The 18,955-nt window shown below is 34.5% G+C and overlaps 1 protein-coding gene across 2 annotated transcripts; it reads left to right on the top strand.

The window, feature by feature from the left end:
- The first annotated feature begins 3,320 nt into the window (after window positions 1-3,320).
- On the top strand, window positions 3,321-11,025 carry LOC104898932 (hypothetical protein). 2 transcript variants are annotated; one of them, XM_010686062.4, is made up of 5 exons: window positions 3,322-3,629; window positions 9,469-9,574; window positions 10,265-10,336; window positions 10,417-10,628; window positions 10,717-11,025. In XM_010686062.4, the coding sequence occupies exons 1-5, from the start codon at window positions 3,520-3,522 to the stop codon at window positions 10,820-10,822; spliced, it is 606 nt and encodes a 201-aa protein (XP_010684364.1). In that variant the 5' UTR covers window positions 3,322-3,519; the 3' UTR covers window positions 10,823-11,025. The 2 variants fall into 2 exon arrangements, with proteins under 2 accessions (XP_057252144.1, XP_010684364.1); XM_057396161.1 differs by lacking the exon at window positions 10,265-10,336 and having other exon boundaries at window positions 3,321-3,629.
- Window positions 11,026-18,955: the final 7,930 nt, after the last annotated feature.

The raw sequence follows: 18,955 nt of genomic DNA, 5'->3' as shown, positions 1-18,955 counted from the left end.
CATTTTTGGATGAATTACCAAACAAAGGAGTTGAAATTTGATCAAGAAATTGCAGGAATTTAAATTCTGGTATTTAGGGCTTGAGAGGAGAGAGATGGAGTAATACAAATATGAGAGCTGTAGGGTCCTTGACATTACCATAATTGCAATATGTTATTGATATGCATATCGAAATTAGTCCCATAATTAACGCAAAGTTTGATTATGATTTCAATCACGTGATTGTTTCTAACTCAGACAATATGATTTCACAAATTCTGAGCAGAACATGTGGCACTTAAGAATATTGCTTTGACACGTGGCTGTGTTTGCTGGTTGCTTGACATGTGGCTTCAAGATTTGAGTGTGTGTGCCGTGGGGGTACGTAGGTGGGTACATACGTAGGTATGTATGTATGTATGTCTGTATGAATTTAGTTTTTTTTTACTAAGGTAGTTTATTTAGTTGTTAATGAACTATATCTTCAATTTCTTACAAGATTACTCAATTTCTTGAAGATTTCATAATGGTCAAATAAATAAATGGAAACAATTTCTTAAAAATTGCACATTTGAGATTTTGATCTATTACATTAGCTACAAGCTCTTTGTAGCCATTAATAATAGTGCATTTATATTTTAGTGTGTATTAGTGTTTTTATATCAATTTAAATTTTACACTAAAACTTTTAATTTATCAACTTGGCCCCTGTTAAATTGTTGGTCAAGATCCGCCACTGAGTTACCCTAATCTTTGTTTAGAGTTATAGGAAGTATTCATTAGTGTCACACCAATATTTTTAGAGTTATAGGAAGTAGTCATTAGAGTTATAGCCATTATTGCTTTATAGTTATAGCAATGAGTAAGTATAGTCATGGCTAAATTCATCAAAAACCAACAAATTTATTCAAAGACAAAAAATTGAAATTCAGCACATTAGAGCGCAAAATTGAAGAAAAATCCAAAAATTTAAAACAAATCAAACCAACCGAAACCAAGATGAACCCCAATTGAATGTAAATGGAGCAAAAAAAAAAAACACATATAGTGCCATTGTTGCACATAGATCTTAGAGTGCAATCTTTATGGTGAATATTGATGAGCGTTATGGTTTTTTTTATTAGCATTGCTCTAGAGTAAAGAGTAATGTTTACGATAAAAGATTATGTTAAAGTAGGATATCTTATTTAAACGATGATCTAGGCTATGTTATTTATTTATCTATTTAAAAATACATAATACATATATTTTATAGGAGTATTTCATGAGTAGAAGTTTGATTTAGTTTCACTTGGTAATTGAGGTTTTTAGGCATACTATAGTGAGTAGTACATCAATAAAAAATTATGAGCTGGTATTAGATGATGTATGTTTATCTCTTTAATTATTTATTATCCCAACTAATTGTGAGCCTCTTAATATTAGAAAAACAAAATTCTCCAAGTTTTTAAATTCGTTTATGGTTTGTTAATGCATTTTATTTGAAATTATAAATTGATAATAAGAATATTTGTCAATCTTTGCTTTTATAATTATTTGAAAATTGATTCAGTCATTAGTTTATATTTTCAGTTGTGAGTTTCTTTTCACATATTCTTTTTGGCAATGTATAACTTTCGTTATATCCATATTTGTAAATGAGGAAATAATTAAGAAATCTTTATTTTTATTATTTTTTGTGAGATTAAGGATATAAAAGTCCTTTCAAGAGTGGACACATAGCTCCCCCTTGACTTATATAACAGAGATAAATATATATATATATATATATATATATTTAATTAATTATCGATTTACCCCAAATTCCTCCAAATTTTTTTAAAGAGAAATTTCATTAATTGAAGGCCAAACGACATCTACAATAAATATTAAAAAAAACAAGATACAATTAAACAAGATTAAATCAAATTCGTATTCGAAGAAACTATAATGAACCAGATCGAGCAATACACTGCAACCCCCTTGTATTTGCTGCTAGGGGTGTTCGCGGTTTGGATTGGTGCGGTTTGGGATATAACCCAACCCAAACCGCAAATATGCGGTTTGGTATTTTTCCAACCCAAACCGCACCGCACTTTTGCCCAAACCAACCCAAACCGAACCGCGCAAAACGGTTTGGTGCGGTTTGGTTTGCGGTTTAACCATTTTTTCCTCCGCGACATTAATATTGTAATCTAAGAGTAAAAAAAATTGTTAATAAGAGTCCAAAAAGATATGAAGTTGACTTCATAAATAATGATTTATCAAAAGTGTTAAAGTTCTTTACCTCAAACTTATATTTTCAGTTTTATATATACTTGTATGCCACCTTGTCAAGTGTATTTAATTTTTTTTAAAAAGAAAAATATAAAATTGCGGTTTGCGGTGCGGTTTTGGTTTACAAAAATTAAAACCCAACCCAAACCGCAAACTGCGGTTTGCTTGAAATCATAACCCAAACCGCAATTTTAAAACCGCAAACCAACCCAAACCGCGAAAAAACGGTTTGGGTTGCGGTTTGGTGCGGTCCAGACCGCACTCTAAACAACCCTATATGCTGCATCAAACATCTATTGATGAGGAAGTCTATCATTTTGACATAGTTTGGGAAGAGCATTCTTGATTGAGCCATGTTAGCCGCATCCGGGATTCCAATACCTTCATGTTGCGTCTCAAACTTCAACCAATGAGAAAAATTTCTCATACCTAAAAACAAAAAAATCGCACTCACAACTCCCATAGGGAAGAAGGAGATCTCCACAACAGAGACTAAAAACCCCATAATAGGGTTTGAAGAAATCTCATAAAGAGATACTAATTTATTCAATAAAACAAGAAAATGAACTAAAAACTGAATATAAAAAGGAAAAAAGGGGCTTACCATGGATGAAATCATCCATGATAGCCCCTAACGGATGAAGAAAGGGTAGGGAAGACTAGAGTTTTAGAGAGAAAAAAGAGAGAGGAGGCTAGGATTTTTTTAAATTCCTCCAATTTTAAAAGAAAAAGGAAGAGGATATTTTCTTTCCTTTTCAATTGAATTTTTTCTATTTTTTTTACCAAACATAGAAAAATATCTTTTAATTACTTAGGGCACGTTCGGTATTATTGTGGTTTTCTGTTTTTTGATTTTCAAAGTCATATGATATATGTCCTATATTAAATAAAAAAATCAGTCAAACTTATTGGAAACGTGATGATTTTGAAAACTGACAACTAAAAAGTGAAAATCACTTTTTTTGATTTCATGTTTTTGGTTTTTAGTTTTTTAAAATACTGAAAACTAAAAACAAAAAACGATAACAAACGAAGCCTTATTTATTTATTTTCATTTATTTCTTCTCTATAAATTACTCCCTGTCATAACAATTAACACACAATAGAAGTCTCACGTAAAAACGCTCTTTAGAAGGTGATTGATCTGTCGAGAAGGTTGTGGAATCTCCCAAAGTGCTCATCAAATTCATTGCCAATTTCGACACAAATACTACACGACTTCATCAATTGAGGTGAGAGAAGCAGAGAAGAAATCGAAAGAAGAAATCGAAGGAAGAAACAAAAATGGCTCAAAACCCTCAATTATTTTCTAATGGGATGCCCGTCCCCTTTTACGGCGAACTGTTTGTGTTAGCCAGAGATGGTGTCGAGTTCGAAGTCGATAAAATCTCCGGGTTAGCATCTTCCTCTTTCTCTCTCTCCTCAATTCTTCAATTTTAAGCTCTTTTCAATATTTGCTTTACTTTTTGTTCGAATCAGGCGTGTTAATTCTATTTCCAGTGTATATTTGTTGCGAATTTAAGTAGGTTTGGTATGATATTTTGAATTGGGTATGTTTTTTTAATATGGGTGAGTGATATTGTTTCCAGAGAATTCGAAATTGTAAATTGGAGAAATTTTGATTTTTTTACTTTTTGGGTGGTGGAAGAGAATTAAAATGGGATATAGAGTTATAGAGAGAAAGTTAAGGATAGAAGAAAAAGGTAGATGGAAGATACTATGATACAACGTTGAACATGGTTTTCAAGGAAAACAGCGAATTGCTGTTGGGTTTATGCAAGCACAAGTAAATTTTTGATTAATTTTAGGGTGGGTTTGAGGGACATGGATGAATATGTTTTTCTTTGAACATGAGTGATATTGATAAACTGTGGATGAAAACTGTATGTGTAAATAAATTATGGAAGCATTTGGGTAAAGGCCGAGACCAATTAGGGTACGGTATGAACAACAACAAAGCCCTTGGAGGATGGGTGATCTCCTTCCGAACCCTCGCTGGGTGGGTGAAGTCCATCAAATAATAAAAATGGGACATATCCTTGTTAAGGTTTGCAAGCATAAGAATTTAAAACGGTAGGGTGACGACCTCCAATAATTTAGAGATAGTCGGCTTCTTGTGTAAGGAGTCTTTCTCTATTCGTGTTCGCTTTACCCAAGTAATTAAACGCTAATTGACCTAAAGGAGTTTTGAATAACTTAAGTGGTGATCTTAATGATATACATTCTTATTCTAAAGCTTTGGCGCAAGAATAGTAATCCTAATATTTTAGTAAACACTCTATTTGTGAAACATATTGATTTTAACGTAATTTGTTTACATAAGGTGCAAGCCACCAAAAATGAATTTAGGGGTGGACTTTTATACTCAATTGTTGTTGATATTTGTTCTTGAACCTGTCGTGGTGAGGGCAGGGTCGTAATTGATTGCGGGAAAAACAAAGGAGGTGGGGTGACTACTTCTTTGATTTGCCATGGTCGTGTAGGACGACATCACTTTTGGGGTTTTTTGTTATGTTTGCTCCTTAGTTGATCTCTATCTCTTTGGAGAGTAACTTGATATATGTAGTAATTGTTTATGTATTTTTGAATGATCTGTTTTTTAAAGTTAAACGATGGTGGTGTTGTAATAACAATAATTATTATTACTAAATCTTATGTAAGTTGTTGTAACTAAATTAGCACCTGTATCATGTGATAGCTCCAAGTGGTTTAAGTACGTTTCCGCGAGACACATAAAGGCTATTATGATGTTTTATAAATTGTGGGGCTGTTACATTAATATATAGCATTTATTTAATAATTTATGTTATCATAATACTCCCCCCGTTTCTTAAAATTCTACTCACTTTTGTACTCCATCCGTTTTTTTAAGTTCTACTTACTATTCTTTATTCCTCATTTGGTAAAAGATGTTCAATGATTTAATCATCCTTGGCCTACATTCTCTCTCTCTTCCATGCTAGCTATCTCCCTTCAAATATAATAAACTCACACACTCTCTCTCTCATTAAAAAAAAGAGTAAAAAAATCAAGTGGACCCACTTTTTACATTCTCTGTCCAATTTTCCTTAAAGTGTGTATCTGTAGTAACCGAGTAGAACTTTAAGTAACAGATGGAGCATTAAATAATTTACACTTAGGAAAGTAATTTAAATAAATAACGAGTAGTAATTTTCATGATAAAAAATATTTGTCTTTAATTACGTCTTACTCATTGCGATCTACACTTTCGTAGTAATTTAAATGAAAACATATAGAAATACTAACAGTTTCTTGGGCTGGTTGGGTCCTCTAGAGTTGCTTCCTCCCGAGAAAGCCTTCGTCACTTCCTTCACAACTGCTGAAATAATCCCTGCATCTGGCTTGCTACTGCTGCCTCTACTCTCAAACTCATATATTTCATCATCTAGAGGTGTATCATCTGCCATCCCGACATTTCCAGTAGACTTTCCTCCACTCTTTCCTTTCTGAAGCTCTTTAAACATTTGGAGCTCCATTCCACTTGAAGCACTCAGCTTAAATGTAACCTCTAAAACCACATTGGTCACATTTCTTGTTCATTTTCTCCTCCTTGTAGTCTCTTTTCTAAAAATCTCTCTGCTCATACTTCCGATACTTCCGATGCACTTATGTTTGGCTTTCTCCACCACCTTTTCCACTTCCATATGTTACTTCCTTCTGCTTTTCAACCTGCTATACAAGATGAAAAGCCTTGTTCACAGTAGGTAATGAGTCCATCCCTATAATATTACCCCTTATATTCTGATAATTCTAATTTCAACCCATGAGAAAGTCAATTAACTTCTTTCTTTCCATCATATCCGCCAGCTTTTTCTGCAAACCACAAGCACATTTGCTCATGGCACCACAATCACAAGAAGGTAATGCTTCAAGAGCTTGTATTTCATCCCAGTACCTTCTCAACTAGCAATAGTATTCAGACACACTGAGCTTGTTTGATTCAAGCTTAGAAACCTCTCTTTTCAGCTGATACAACTGTAGAGCATTACTCTCCTCATACCTCTCCACAATCTAGTCCCAGAGCTGTTTAGCAGACTCCATAAACATTAGGCTTTGAGTCATTCCAATAGTAATAGATTCAAACCCAACATCTAGTCATATAATCATTTCTAAGCGATTTGCTAAAATATTTAGAAGTATTTTCAGGTTTAGGACAAGTTTCATCTATAAAACCCAGTTTGTTTTTGGATGCCAAAGCCTTCTTATTGTTTCTACTCCAATTCAGACAATTACCTCCATCAAATAGCATGGTGCTTAGCTGCATTTGAGGTCCATCTGCACTGGATAGATACACTGGATCAATCATCAATGTAGCCTATGTTTCATCCTTCCGAGCCATCTACAACTCTTTATGATCTCCAATTTGAATTAATCTTTAATTATCAGCTGCAATAACCTCACTGCTACCATGACGAAAGTTAACAGCTTTCTAAGTAAGTGAAGAAATAATGATCAACACTTTCACAACACTGATGAAATAAGTAAAATGTGTTTGCTCTAGTTTCTCTTGCACCTCAATAAGGGCGCCCCACCTAGGAAACTTTACATCACTATATATACTAACCTTAACCAACCAAAACTGAGAGAAAGAAACCAGTTGTACATGTGCTAAAAGACAAAAATAAGAAATTGTACTGTATGCTATGATATATACTAGGGTATTTACTCATGATTAGTTAATGCTATTTTCTTCAAGTTCTGTGTGAATCAGATGGCAATAGCACATACTGGTGTATACATGTAATGAGTAAATCGATCAAATTAGGAGATGTAAACAAGAAGGATAAGATGAAGTATATGTCCACTTCACTTATGCCATTAATGTCGGATTAGGGGATGATTTTTTCAACTTGTCGTATCCTACCTCACAAGGTTGTTTAATAGGGTTAATCTTTAGACATTTTCCAGTTATGAACAAATATTAAATAGGATACTGTGAAAGCTTTTCTCTGACTATGAGATTAAAGAATCATTGTTTTGTCATGATGAACTTTGATGCAAGTGAGCTTGAACTTGGCAGGGTTTATTCCCTTTGTAGATATTCTTGTTCATCATGTATGAGATGGCGTAAGTTGTTATACTACGGTCTTAGTACCCCGAATATAAGATGAACTGGCCTTGAATGTGTTCTTCTTCCTAAGATAGTTTTGCTCGTCAGAATGTGGCTTTTTCTAAAAGTCATGCTTTATGAAACATCCTTTACAAACACTTCTTTTTGGGAATATATGTAGTAGATCAGTGTTGGGTTTGCAGTGGGTAAGGACTTTGCCTTGCGGTGTTATTCTTAACACTTGTATGGAAAGTTCATGACAATGCATCTACACTAGGATCTGTACTCATGTGAATAACCAGAGTGCCAAGCAATTGATGGAATAGAATGATGCTTGATCAGAGGTGTATTGAAGCTCATACAATATTTCTTTTTGGATTGCTGTCTTTCCTCCCTGATCTAGGTTCTCAAATTGTTAGTTCTACTTGCAAAATTTCATCTTTGCAACATCCCCGGAAGATGCTATGCAGTAGTGCAATATGCAACTAATCTGGCGCTACTTAACACAGTTGTGAACAATTTTGTACTACTACAAGTGCGAAGATGTATCAGGAAACCTGGTAATGAGGCTCTCATTTGCATGTGAACAGGTTCACGGGAGATGTCTCTGTCATCAGTTGCTGTGTGTTATTGACTTATTTCCTAGTAACTTCCATTGCAACTATTGTTGTGGCTTTGTGACTGCTACCATGTAATTAGTCTTAGTTGTAAACTTGCAATTTACGAAGACTATCATATGAAATTGAAAATGTAATTGTTTCCAAAATAATAATTATTTATATTTGTGGGGATATCCAGATAAATCTTTCACGTTTATTGATGTATGAATGCATCATACTTGCATTTTTATAGAAAATTCTGAGGGAACTATCTTTTATATTTAACTTATTTGAAAAAACTATTTTATTTAGAAAAAAAATACCATATAAAACAAATCCCTTTCAAAATACTACCAGATAACGATTTGATTGTGTAATTATGCCGTTGTCTTATGCGTGGTAATCATGTGACCTTCAACACCATTTGAAGCTCGAATTGGAGGGATTTGTCAAATGAACCCATGGACCACTGTAGAAAAGTTTCGGTAGTGGCGTCACAAATGGTGGGGAGAAGGTTGAAGAAGGTTACATGACAACCCTCTGCAAGTCAATGGCGGAATAAACGACCATACTTAACGGCGACCGTCACCTGGTAGTATTTTGATTTTTTTGTTGTAAAATGTACCTCCGTTTTTAGTACTTTGTACCATATCTTTTATGGGATATTTTGAATCAATTTTACCATTTTATTTTTGGGAGAATTTTTCTCGTCGCGTGTTTCGTTTAATATTTTTAAAAATACCTTTATACAACTACTCTAAATATGTGTGCCATTTTCTTTGGGTACAACTATTAAAAAACGGAGGAAGTCGTGTTTTGAAAGAAAAAAAATAATTGAAAGAGGAAAGGTTCCTTTTAAAAGGTACTCCCTCCGTTTGTTTTTAATTGTTACTTTGTGTTATGCACAATAATTTAGGCAATGTCAATTTTAAGCTTTTTGGGAGGTACTTTTTGATCCATTTAATGTAAAATAATGGAAAAAAGTGAAAAAGTAGTACTTTTTGGTGGAAAAAGAGAAAAAGAAATATTATAATATTACTTTATGGTAGGCCAAGTACCCCAAATGAAGAAAAGTTTTAAACAATGCAGCGATTAAAAAAAACAACCGTTTAAGGATAATGTAGCAATTAAAAAAAACGGAGGGAGTAGTTCCTTGAAAATTTTCCAATTTTTATTTGCAACCCTATATAAAAATTAATTAGGACTGGAAGAAGTACAACTATTAATTAGGATATCTTTATTAAATCACGTTGCATCCTTAGTTGTTACAGTTTAAGAATTGTTATAATCATTCTGCACCGGAGGGAGTAAGATCTTTTTGTCCAAATTGAACATGGAGAAAAGGAGAAGACTTAGAAGTAGATGTCAGTATCAAAAATTCAAACCACCTTTGCTAGATTGAAGGATAAACATAGAATATAGCTTCTGGGAGAAGTTCTGCAGCCATATATAATTTTACTTTCCTTTGGTTCTGCAATTATCACCTCGCCTTTAAGTTGCCTTACTATATTTGTTATGCACTATTATCTGTCTCACTTGTGTTCTATTATTTATGGCTTCTAGGAGCGGAAAAGTGAAAGCCAAGGGAACTATCTACTTGTCAAATGTGCGCATGGTATTTGTTGCAAGCAAGCCTGCTGGGAATTTTTATGCATTTGATATGCCTTTGGTATGCAAACTTTTTCCTTTTGTACATTGTTTCTGTCACATTTTTCCTCTTCAGTTGAGCCAAAAAACACTGCATGAACCTACTTTCTGTATGTATCAGCATTTTTTTATCTATAATTTGTCAGGGTTAACTGTTATTGGTGTAGTTTTGTCGTTCCAAGTTCCATCCCACTCGCCTCTTTCCCACCCATTGAATTTAACTTGTGGGCATGCTTAAATGGGGTAAAGAATTCAGGGGGTAATAAGATAAAATAAAGAGAAGGGAGATGGTGGTTGAGGCCTGAGGTAGTGAGTATTATTAGCCTTTACATGAGAGTACTTTTCCCTCCTTTCCAGGTTATCATATTAGTCCCAAAATGACGTCATAGTTCCCCCATTCCTCCTTGAACCACCACTGACTTATTCCATCTTCCATCTTCCATCTTCCATCTTCCATCTTCCTCCTCTTTATTTCACCCCACTACCCCCTTAATTCTTTACTCCCAGCCCATGCATGCCGTTAGAGACTTGTAATTCGGGAATTCATGGTGCCAACTGCCATGTGTTTCTCCCTTCTTACAATCTTTTTTGACATAGTATTTAAATAGTTTGATGAACTTCTTGAAACTGGTGATCTGAACCAGGAGTCTTTATCTTTATTTTTGTATTTTGCTGGTTTTGCACCCTGGTGATCTACATTGCCTTCCTGCAGTTACATGTTCATGCTGAGAAATTCAACCAGCCAATTTTTCAATGCAATAATATATCAGGAAATGTGGAACCGGTGAGTTGTGAAGCTATTAATAATTTCATTGGTGGTCATTCTCTTGACATTCCTTAAGTCTTGAAACTTCAAACTTACAGGTTGTTCCTGAAACCGAGAATAGGGCTCTGTACTCAACCCACTCATTCAAAATTCTATTCAAGGAGGGCGGCTGTGGCACCTTTATCCCATTGTTCTTCAACTTAATCAATTCTGTGAGGCAGTACAATCAACATGTTGCACCTGTGTCAGAGCCTCGTGTTGATCCACTACGTGCAGCACAGACTCCTGTGGATGAAATGATGAGACATGCGTAAGTATAATCAATGTTTAAGCCTTTGGGACGAGTACATTATAAGTTAATTAAAGATGTTTACTAAATGGAAATTTCATTTCTACAGGTATGTTGATCCAAATGATCCTTCTAAGATCTATCTGCAGCAGCCTACACCAGAGTCGAATTTGAGGCGGCGTACATACCATTCGCAAGGTGATAACACTATGTAGTGCTATTTTGTTATTCTGGAAGGCATATCAACTTATAATGAAATCTGAAATGCTCTCCTGGCTTGTCAATACGTCTTCCATGCTCTTTTTTTCATCTTTTTTGTGGAGTTTGGAACTTGTATTATACGCACGTTGTTGGCTTTGTTATAATGTCTTGTATATATTGTTGCACAATTTATAAATTCCATAGCTTTTGGATATCATATTGGCAATTCCGCATGCTATCGTTTGGGACTGTGATTATGTAAAGCAGAGGGCTGTTGGCAATCTGCTTTGTCGCTGGTTTTCCCCATTAAAACCAGTGATTTGAAGTTAGAAAGAGGATGTGTCTTGATTTTTAGCTTGAATTGCCAATCTCTAGGTTTGTAAAACTGATGACTTGTCTATTTTAATAACAAAAATCTACTAGTTAGAAAGAGGGTGTCTCTTGTAGTCTTGTGGAGCTCTGCCTTGGCCCAATCGGTGCCGCTTCCATGGTTTATCTATCTATTGACTGTTGCGGTGGACACTTTGAAGCAATAAGCTCGGAATGAAGACAACTAGATAAAGCAAGAGTGCCTTGTATTGGAAAAAAAATCCACCCATTGTGTAATACTTTCTCTGTTTTTGTGTACTTGTAACATAGATAAAATGCACATTTTTCAAGAAAGTTGGAGGGAGAATGAAGGGGATCACAGAAAAATGGTTATCATTTGTAATAGAAAAGGTCCTATCACATATTAACATTAAATTAAGCTAATTGAGACAAATATCACATATCTTTGGTGAATCGTAGGCCCAATGGATCAAATAACATTGTTGATTAAAGGAATAGATTGTAATTGGGAGATTATCCTCCATTGATGTGTGAACATAGGTTCAGCAATAACAAAACATACATTTACCAATGATAAAAGATTTTTAGTGTGTCGTAAAGAGATGTCCGAAATCGCTTTTCAAACTATATTTTTCCCTGCAAACAAGCAATTACTAAGAATGTAGTACATACAACTCAAAGGTCGATCCACTGAGAAATTGAGATTATTTGAAATTTTTTAAAAAATTAATTATATAGTTGAAAGTTATTTGGGGGTTTGAAACTGGTTTGATAACAACTATGATTTAAACTAAGAATAAACCAAGCAATCAAGTAAATAAGGGATATAAAATCAATAAGGAGAACGTTGGGGTAACCACCACCAGAAAGGATGAAGGAGAGAACGAAATCGAGGGACAGAGGCTCGTCACAACCCCGACGTAATCACCACTTATCTGGGTTCATCTCATCATCTCACGTCTTCACTACTCATTTGGGCTCCGTTTCGCCGTCTTACGAGTCGTTGTATACTCGCCAAATATAACTTATTCTGCCCAAAATAGGTTACGTATAGGGTCGAATCCACAAGGAAGTAAGGTTAATCAAGGATCAATTAGCCAATTATAATGAGCTAAATCAATTTTTGGGGTTTAATAAAAGTTTAACGATGATTCTAAAGGTTACGTAAACTAAGAAATCAACAAATTAAATCAACAAAGTATGGGAGATAAAATAAGAGAGAAAGAACTAAGGGATTAGGGGATTCACCAACACTCAATCCAAGAATCCAATCATCAAAACCAAGGGGAAAAAATCGAGGGATTACAAGGGAAAAATCACGCATATAGGGATTCTAGTTACTCTCTCGAGCTAATTAATTAGAAGAGCTTAATTAGTCACTCATGACCTATTCACATGGCATGAGCAACTAATCTAGCCAAACCAAGCACAACATGATTAATCGAGCTTCCTAAACTAGAAAATGCCTATTTTCATGGAGATCCTAGTCTAGCAACCAAACTTAGTTTATTTCTAGCTTCATCTTTCGATCCTTCACTAGAAATTCGAATATATGTAAGTTAAGTGGTGATCAAGCAACTAACAAATCAAATTAAGCAAGTTTAATCAACAAGTTCAACCTCAAAAGTTAACCCCCTAACTTATATTTAGGATCCAAAGAGTAGATGAAGGTCACATCCTTTCCCCTAGTAAGAAATTACTCACACATTATGGAACTAAAACAAAACAAAATTTGAAATAACTTCATCACCAACTATGGAGGAAAGATAAAAAAAAGATTAAAAAATAATAAACGAGAACTAAGCAGCATAACAATGATCATAAACAAGATTAAGGAAAGAGAATGAGAAATAAACAATAAATTACCAACTTTTAAGCTTGCATAAATGGTGGAAAAATGGAGTTCAAAAGCTTCAAACCTCACTTTCTCTCTCCTCAAGTTCTAAAGTTTTTATCCCCAAAATCAGATTAAAAATCTCCCTGTTAAATCTCTCTATTATAAAATCTACCCTCAAAATATCTTCAGAGAGGTCCTTTTATACCTCGCACAAATACAAAAAGGACAATCTGCAAAGAAAATGGGCGTTGGGCCATTCAGAGCTCCCGCTCCATGCATGGAGCGCAAGCTCTAAGCTTGACTTGAGTTTTGCGTCATAGGTCGAAGCTCCCGCTCCATGGGGGTGGAGCGCCAACTTCAAATTCACGGCATAGTTTTTGCTGGGAATCTGGAGCTCCCGCTCCATGCGTGGAGCACCAACTCCAATGTCTCGGCAGAGTTTGCTGGGAATCCAGAGCTCCCGCTCCATGGGTAATCCCGACCTTTGAACCTGCTTCCACTCTTCTTTGCAATTTGAAGCTCCTTCTACCCATCCAAAAGCTCCTTTTAGCCATCCCAAGCTTTGAAAATCTCGATTAGGCCGCTACAGAACCTAAAGAAGGTAAGAACAAGTCATAGCATAGGGTGCTCATAACATTCAAACTTCGCATATATTGAAAAAGAATCTATAACTCCTAAAAAGACACAACATGCATGAAGCTATTGGAGTCACTAACATTGAACAAAGCTAAGCTAAACAAGCATGAAATTGGACTAAACAAGGGTTTAATTAGGGTGGAAAGAGGTCATAAAAGCGGTCTTAAAAGCCACTTATCACTGTCATCATGTAATTCCCCGTAAATTTATGAATTTTATAAATATATTTTAGTATAGATATATATTTATATTTAAATATAATTTAATATTAAAATAATTTATTTCTGTAAAAGGTTGACTGTTTGAAAGTGAAAGGAATTATTTAAGGATTTAAAGAAGTTAAAATATTTTGTTTAGGTATGCTTTGAAAAACATTTGAAATGCTTTTTGGATTTGAAAAAGGAGTCTAAATGGCTTGAGTAACCCAAACACTATTTAGATTAGGAAAATGAGTTCTAGTTGTGTCAGGAGATCCAAACATCAATTTTACTCATCATTAAACTCTATTTAAGCCCAATTGCTTTTTCCTAAGCCCACAAGGAAAACACATATATAAATTCATTAAACCCATAATTTTTCCCTACACATAATTTTCTCTCTCCTCACTCCCAAGAACTAGCGCCCTCTCCCTTTGCTTTCTCTCTCACGATTTTACAGATTATATGTCGCTGGAATTTTAAAAAGGATATTATTGATGGAGTTTTGAAGATTTTAATAACTAGTATAGTAGTATTATGTTAGGGAGTGTTAGTAATTGATGTTTTAATGATGGAAAAGACTTTTAAATATTTTTAAATGAGGATTAAAATATTTTAAAGTTGTTGGAAATTATTTGAGTATTGATTATGAATTTATATTAGTTGTTTTAGGCGGAGAATTCTCTCTAAGCGACTTTTAAGACTGTTAAAGTGGCCTATCGGTTTGTTCACACAAGGTACGTACATACCTATGTGTTGATTGATGTAGTATCATGATTTTAAGAAGGAAAGTTATAGTATCATGTATATGAACTATGTTGAGTTCATATATGATTGCTATTATGTTGGATTTTGCATGTTTTATGCCGTTGTGCGAACATGTTAATGATTAGATTTATATCATGTTTGTATGGAAGATTGATGCAAGCATGCTGGTTGGGAACTTTATTTTATTAATTCACATGGGGGAATTAATACATACTACTTTCTCCGTTTCACAATAAGTGAAACACTTTCCTTATATGGCATATTCACAATAAGTGAAACCAAGTTGTTTTTGGAAAAAAAAAATTCCATTTTATTACAATAATGCCATTATGTAAATACTTCACCAACCCACATCAAACTCATTAATCACTCACCCACTCACCTAGCCCCAATTAATTTCCCTAACCTTTCCCTCCCTTTTTAACCCAACCCCACCTACCCGCATCAGAATTTCTTTAAATCTTCTCTCGGTTTCTTGATTCTTCCTCACCTGTTCATATTCCTCTTACTCTCTCTCCTCAATAATTGAAGAACCCTAATTTTTACTTCCCTTTCACATATTCACCTCTTCATCTGATCTTCTTTCTATCTCTCTCTCTCTATCTCTCTCTCTCTCTCTTTCTCCTCTGAAATTGAAGAACCCTAAATTTTACATTTCTCTCACGATCTCTCTTGCTCTCAAGTGATCTATTTTCACTCTTTCTCTTTATCAAAATCTCTAATTCTCTCCTCTGAAGAACTTTGCGATTCACTCTCAACTGTTCATAGAAACCATAATTTCTCCGGTCCTCTTTGAAAGTTGCCAGTCGGGTTTTTTTAAAACCACTTCTTAGTAGATCTGAGATGGCCTTTGATGATACATGCGAGTTGCTTTTTGGATAATCTGATATCGGATGGGAAGAATAGTCTTGGTTGCGTCGTAAGTTGGATCGATACCATAACGATTCTTCTTATAGTTTTTCTTTGAACCAGACTTATGTAAACCGGAAGTCTGAAATACCGACTTTGAAGTTGAGAACGCCAGAGCTTCACTTCTGGTGTTTCTGTGAGGAAGAAAATCATCTTTGATGATTCAAGTCCCCTTAAACATGCTAACGTTGGTGATAGTGATGATGTTGCTGTACATTTGGGGGCTCCGGCTGCTGTAGATCAGTCTTCCAAAGAAGATGATCTACCAAGTTCATCAACAGGAAACCCTAAAAAAAAGGGTTCTCCAAAAAAATAATGCTACCCATCTATGGTTATATGTTCCTGAACTCTTGTCTTACTTTAGGTTTTTAAGTTCAATCTCTGTGATTTGTTAATTTTTTGGATTATTTATGGTGAATTTTGCGTGTGGGTTAGAATTGCTGGTAGAATCTTGTTGTTTTCTGTGTGATTTGTTATTTTTTGGATTATTTGTGGTTAATTTTGCGTGTGGGTTAGGATTGCTGGTAGAATCTTGTTGTTTTCTCTATAATTTGTTCATATTTATGATTATTTGTGATGAATTTTGCATGTGGGTTAGGATTGCTGGTAGAATCTTGTTGTTTTCAATGTGATTTGTTCATATTTATGATTATTTGTGATGAATTTTGCGTGTGGGTTAGGATTGCTGGTAGATGCTTTTTGTTGTATCTGTGATTTGTTCATATTTATGTTATTTTGTGATGAAGTTTTTATGTGTGTTAGGCTTGCTGGTATAATATTGTTTTGTTCTCTGTTTTTTGTTAATTTTTTTTTGATTAACATTGACTTAAATATGAGTGATAAAAAAATGAAATTTGATTGAATATATCTTGCACCAATGTCTGTTGTGCATGTTTAATTTGATTTTCTTTTTCTATCACTCATTTTTTTGATTCAATGATGAACTGTTTTTTACTTAACATTAATATGAAATGTTTATTTACTTAACATTAATATGAATTGTAACGTGTTGCTTCTCTGTGATTTGTTCTTATTTATGATTTTTTGTGATGAAGTTTGCATGTGGGTTAGGATTGATAGTAGAATCTTGTTTTAAACTCTGTTACTTTTATGCTGAAATATATTGTTTTTGTGCACATTTTTTACTTTTATGAATATTGTTTTTATGTTGAAGTAGCTATATGGTGGTAGATTGTCATTTCATGTTACTGTCCATCTAAGACAGGTACGTCCCCATATTGGGTGAGATACTCACATGGCAAGTGTTGTTCATGTGTTATCCTACCTCTTTTGGGTGACATATCTGTATTAGGAAGATGATAAAAAAAGGGTTGTTCCAAGTATATGTATATTAGGTTGTTAGTGTTGTGATGTTGTGTGTTTATTTCCAAGTATATGTATATTAAGTGTGATGATTCTTTGTTTTTGTTCATCTCTGTTCATGTCTATTTATGTTAATGGTATAAGCATGTTTAAGCTCTTAGTGTTGTGATGTTGTGTGTTTATTTCCAAGTATATGTATATTAAGTGTGATGATTCTTTGTTTTTGTTCATCTCTGTGCATTTCATCTCTGCTAATGGTATAAGCATGTTAGTGTTGTGATGTTGTGTGTTTATTTCCATGTATATGTATATTAAGTGTGATGATTCTTTGTTTTGTTCATCTCTGTGCATTTCATATCTGTTAATGGTATTAGCATGTTTATGCTCTTAGTGTTGTGATGTTATGTGTTTATTTCCATGTATATGTATATTAAGTGTGGTGATTCTTTGTTCATTTCATCTCTGTTCATGTCATCTTTGTTAATGGTAGAAGCATGTTTAGGTTGTAATGCATGTTTTTGAAAAGGGTTGGTCCTCAATGATGTGAAAATCATTACACTCTTAACACAAGATTTATATTATTTGGCCTAGCTTGTATGCCACCCAGAATACCATTTGAATACATTTGTAGAGGCAACATTAGGGGGAATTAACATTGTGTTATGAGTCTTGTTGTATGATTGATAACTTTGGCCCGCGAGATATAATTTCCTCAATGATAAATAAGGTCATTTCTGATATTAAATTTGTACAAGACCTTATTTGTTAACCCCCTACTGCCTCTCATGTTGTTCTGTTATTCTATTTTGGAGGCTACTTGATTTGTCATTTATCTTCTTTGTATGGGTGATTGGAGACTTTATGAGAGGACAACCCTATTAATGATGTTGTTTTTGAACTGTTCCCTTTACATGTATGACCAAAAGGAAAACAAATGATGGTGTAGATTTCAAAAAGTATTGCATTGATATTTACATGTACAAAATATGTATGTTTACATAATGTTTTGTTTTTACAAAAAATTTCCTTGCCCAACCCTAAGTATCACTCATGTCATGTTGTGACTTGGTTGGTTATGTGTCTGCCCACTCCACTAACTATCCCTCTGGTTCAAGGACCATGCCATCCCACACAGGGTCTGTCCCCTCTACTATGGATTCATTTAGGAAACTCACTGTGTCATTTAAGAACTCATCAACAACTTCTACATAAGTTGGTAAATGATCAAGTCTGTCCATCTTTTTCTTGCCTCTGTGGGGGGTTTTTATAATTGTTCCCTCCCTTGACCTTCAAAATTTCAGCCATGACATACATCAGGTGCAACCAAGTGTAGTTTATCAACTTGGGCTCATACATGTTATATGCATCCACCACAATTTGAACCAACTCACCAACGGTTTCTGGGAATGCTTGGTGTTGTATAGATTGAATGGCAGCAAAAACCCTAAGTTTAGCATGTTGAGATCTACTGACTGGGCAAGCTGTTGGATTAGGTGTATGTCATACCCATCTTGTTTTGATGCTTCTAACCATTCTGGATCAGTTAGTGTTATGTGTGGTCTTGCATTATCCTGTTCTATCCATATAGTTTTGCATCCAAAAGCTGGCCACTTGGCCCTTATTGTTGGCAACAATGTGTTGATTAACATGTCCCTGATGGTCTCCTTGGTGATACTTTGCTTTGCTTTCAGTACTAAAGTACAATACCATTTTCTCTGCTGTTGCTTCTTCTTTGGGCTGCCACTTCATCAATCAATGGGAACATTCCTATTTTACCATCATAAATATTTAGTACATTGTCATCAAAAATTGGTCTTGAAATACCCCCCATAAACATGATCTTTGTTGTGAAATATTTTGACTGACATGCTCTGTATGGATCTTCCTCTTCTGACAACAAGTAGAACCTTTGTGTTATCCTACTCATCAAAAACCATTTTTCATCTATGTGTATCATATTGTGAAGCATGTTAAATCTTGGTTTTTCTGTTAATGTTCTTGGGATTATGTGTGAGAGAACAAACTTCAGTCTTGCTGTTTTGTGTTTATCAGTCAGTTTGGGTTTTATTGAGTTTGTATGGCATCTCAAAATTCCACTGTTTATCAACCAATAAATTATTGATGGGCTAACTCCCAAAGTTGCAGCA

The sequence above is a fragment of the Beta vulgaris genome, chromosome 7 (assembly GCF_026745355.1).
Source record: "Beta vulgaris subsp. vulgaris cultivar EL10 chromosome 7, EL10.2, whole genome shotgun sequence".
Taxonomy (NCBI): Eukaryota; Viridiplantae; Streptophyta; class Magnoliopsida; order Caryophyllales; family Amaranthaceae; genus Beta; species Beta vulgaris.
The sequence above is the reverse complement of the archived record's forward strand: the minus strand, read 5'-3'. Positions and strand labels throughout refer to the sequence as shown.

Coding starts and splice junctions, on each gene's coding strand:
- LOC104898932 (XM_010686062.4), top strand. CDS start 3,520: ATGGCTCAAAACCCTCAATTATTTTCTAATGGGATGCCCGTCCCCTTT. Junction 10,337..10,416: donor TATCAGGAAATGTGGAACCG/GTGAGTTGTGAA, acceptor TCAAACTTACAG/GTTGTTCCTGAAACCGAGAA. Junction 10,629..10,716: donor GATGAAATGATGAGACATGC/GTAAGTATAATC, acceptor TCATTTCTACAG/GTATGTTGATCCAAATGATC.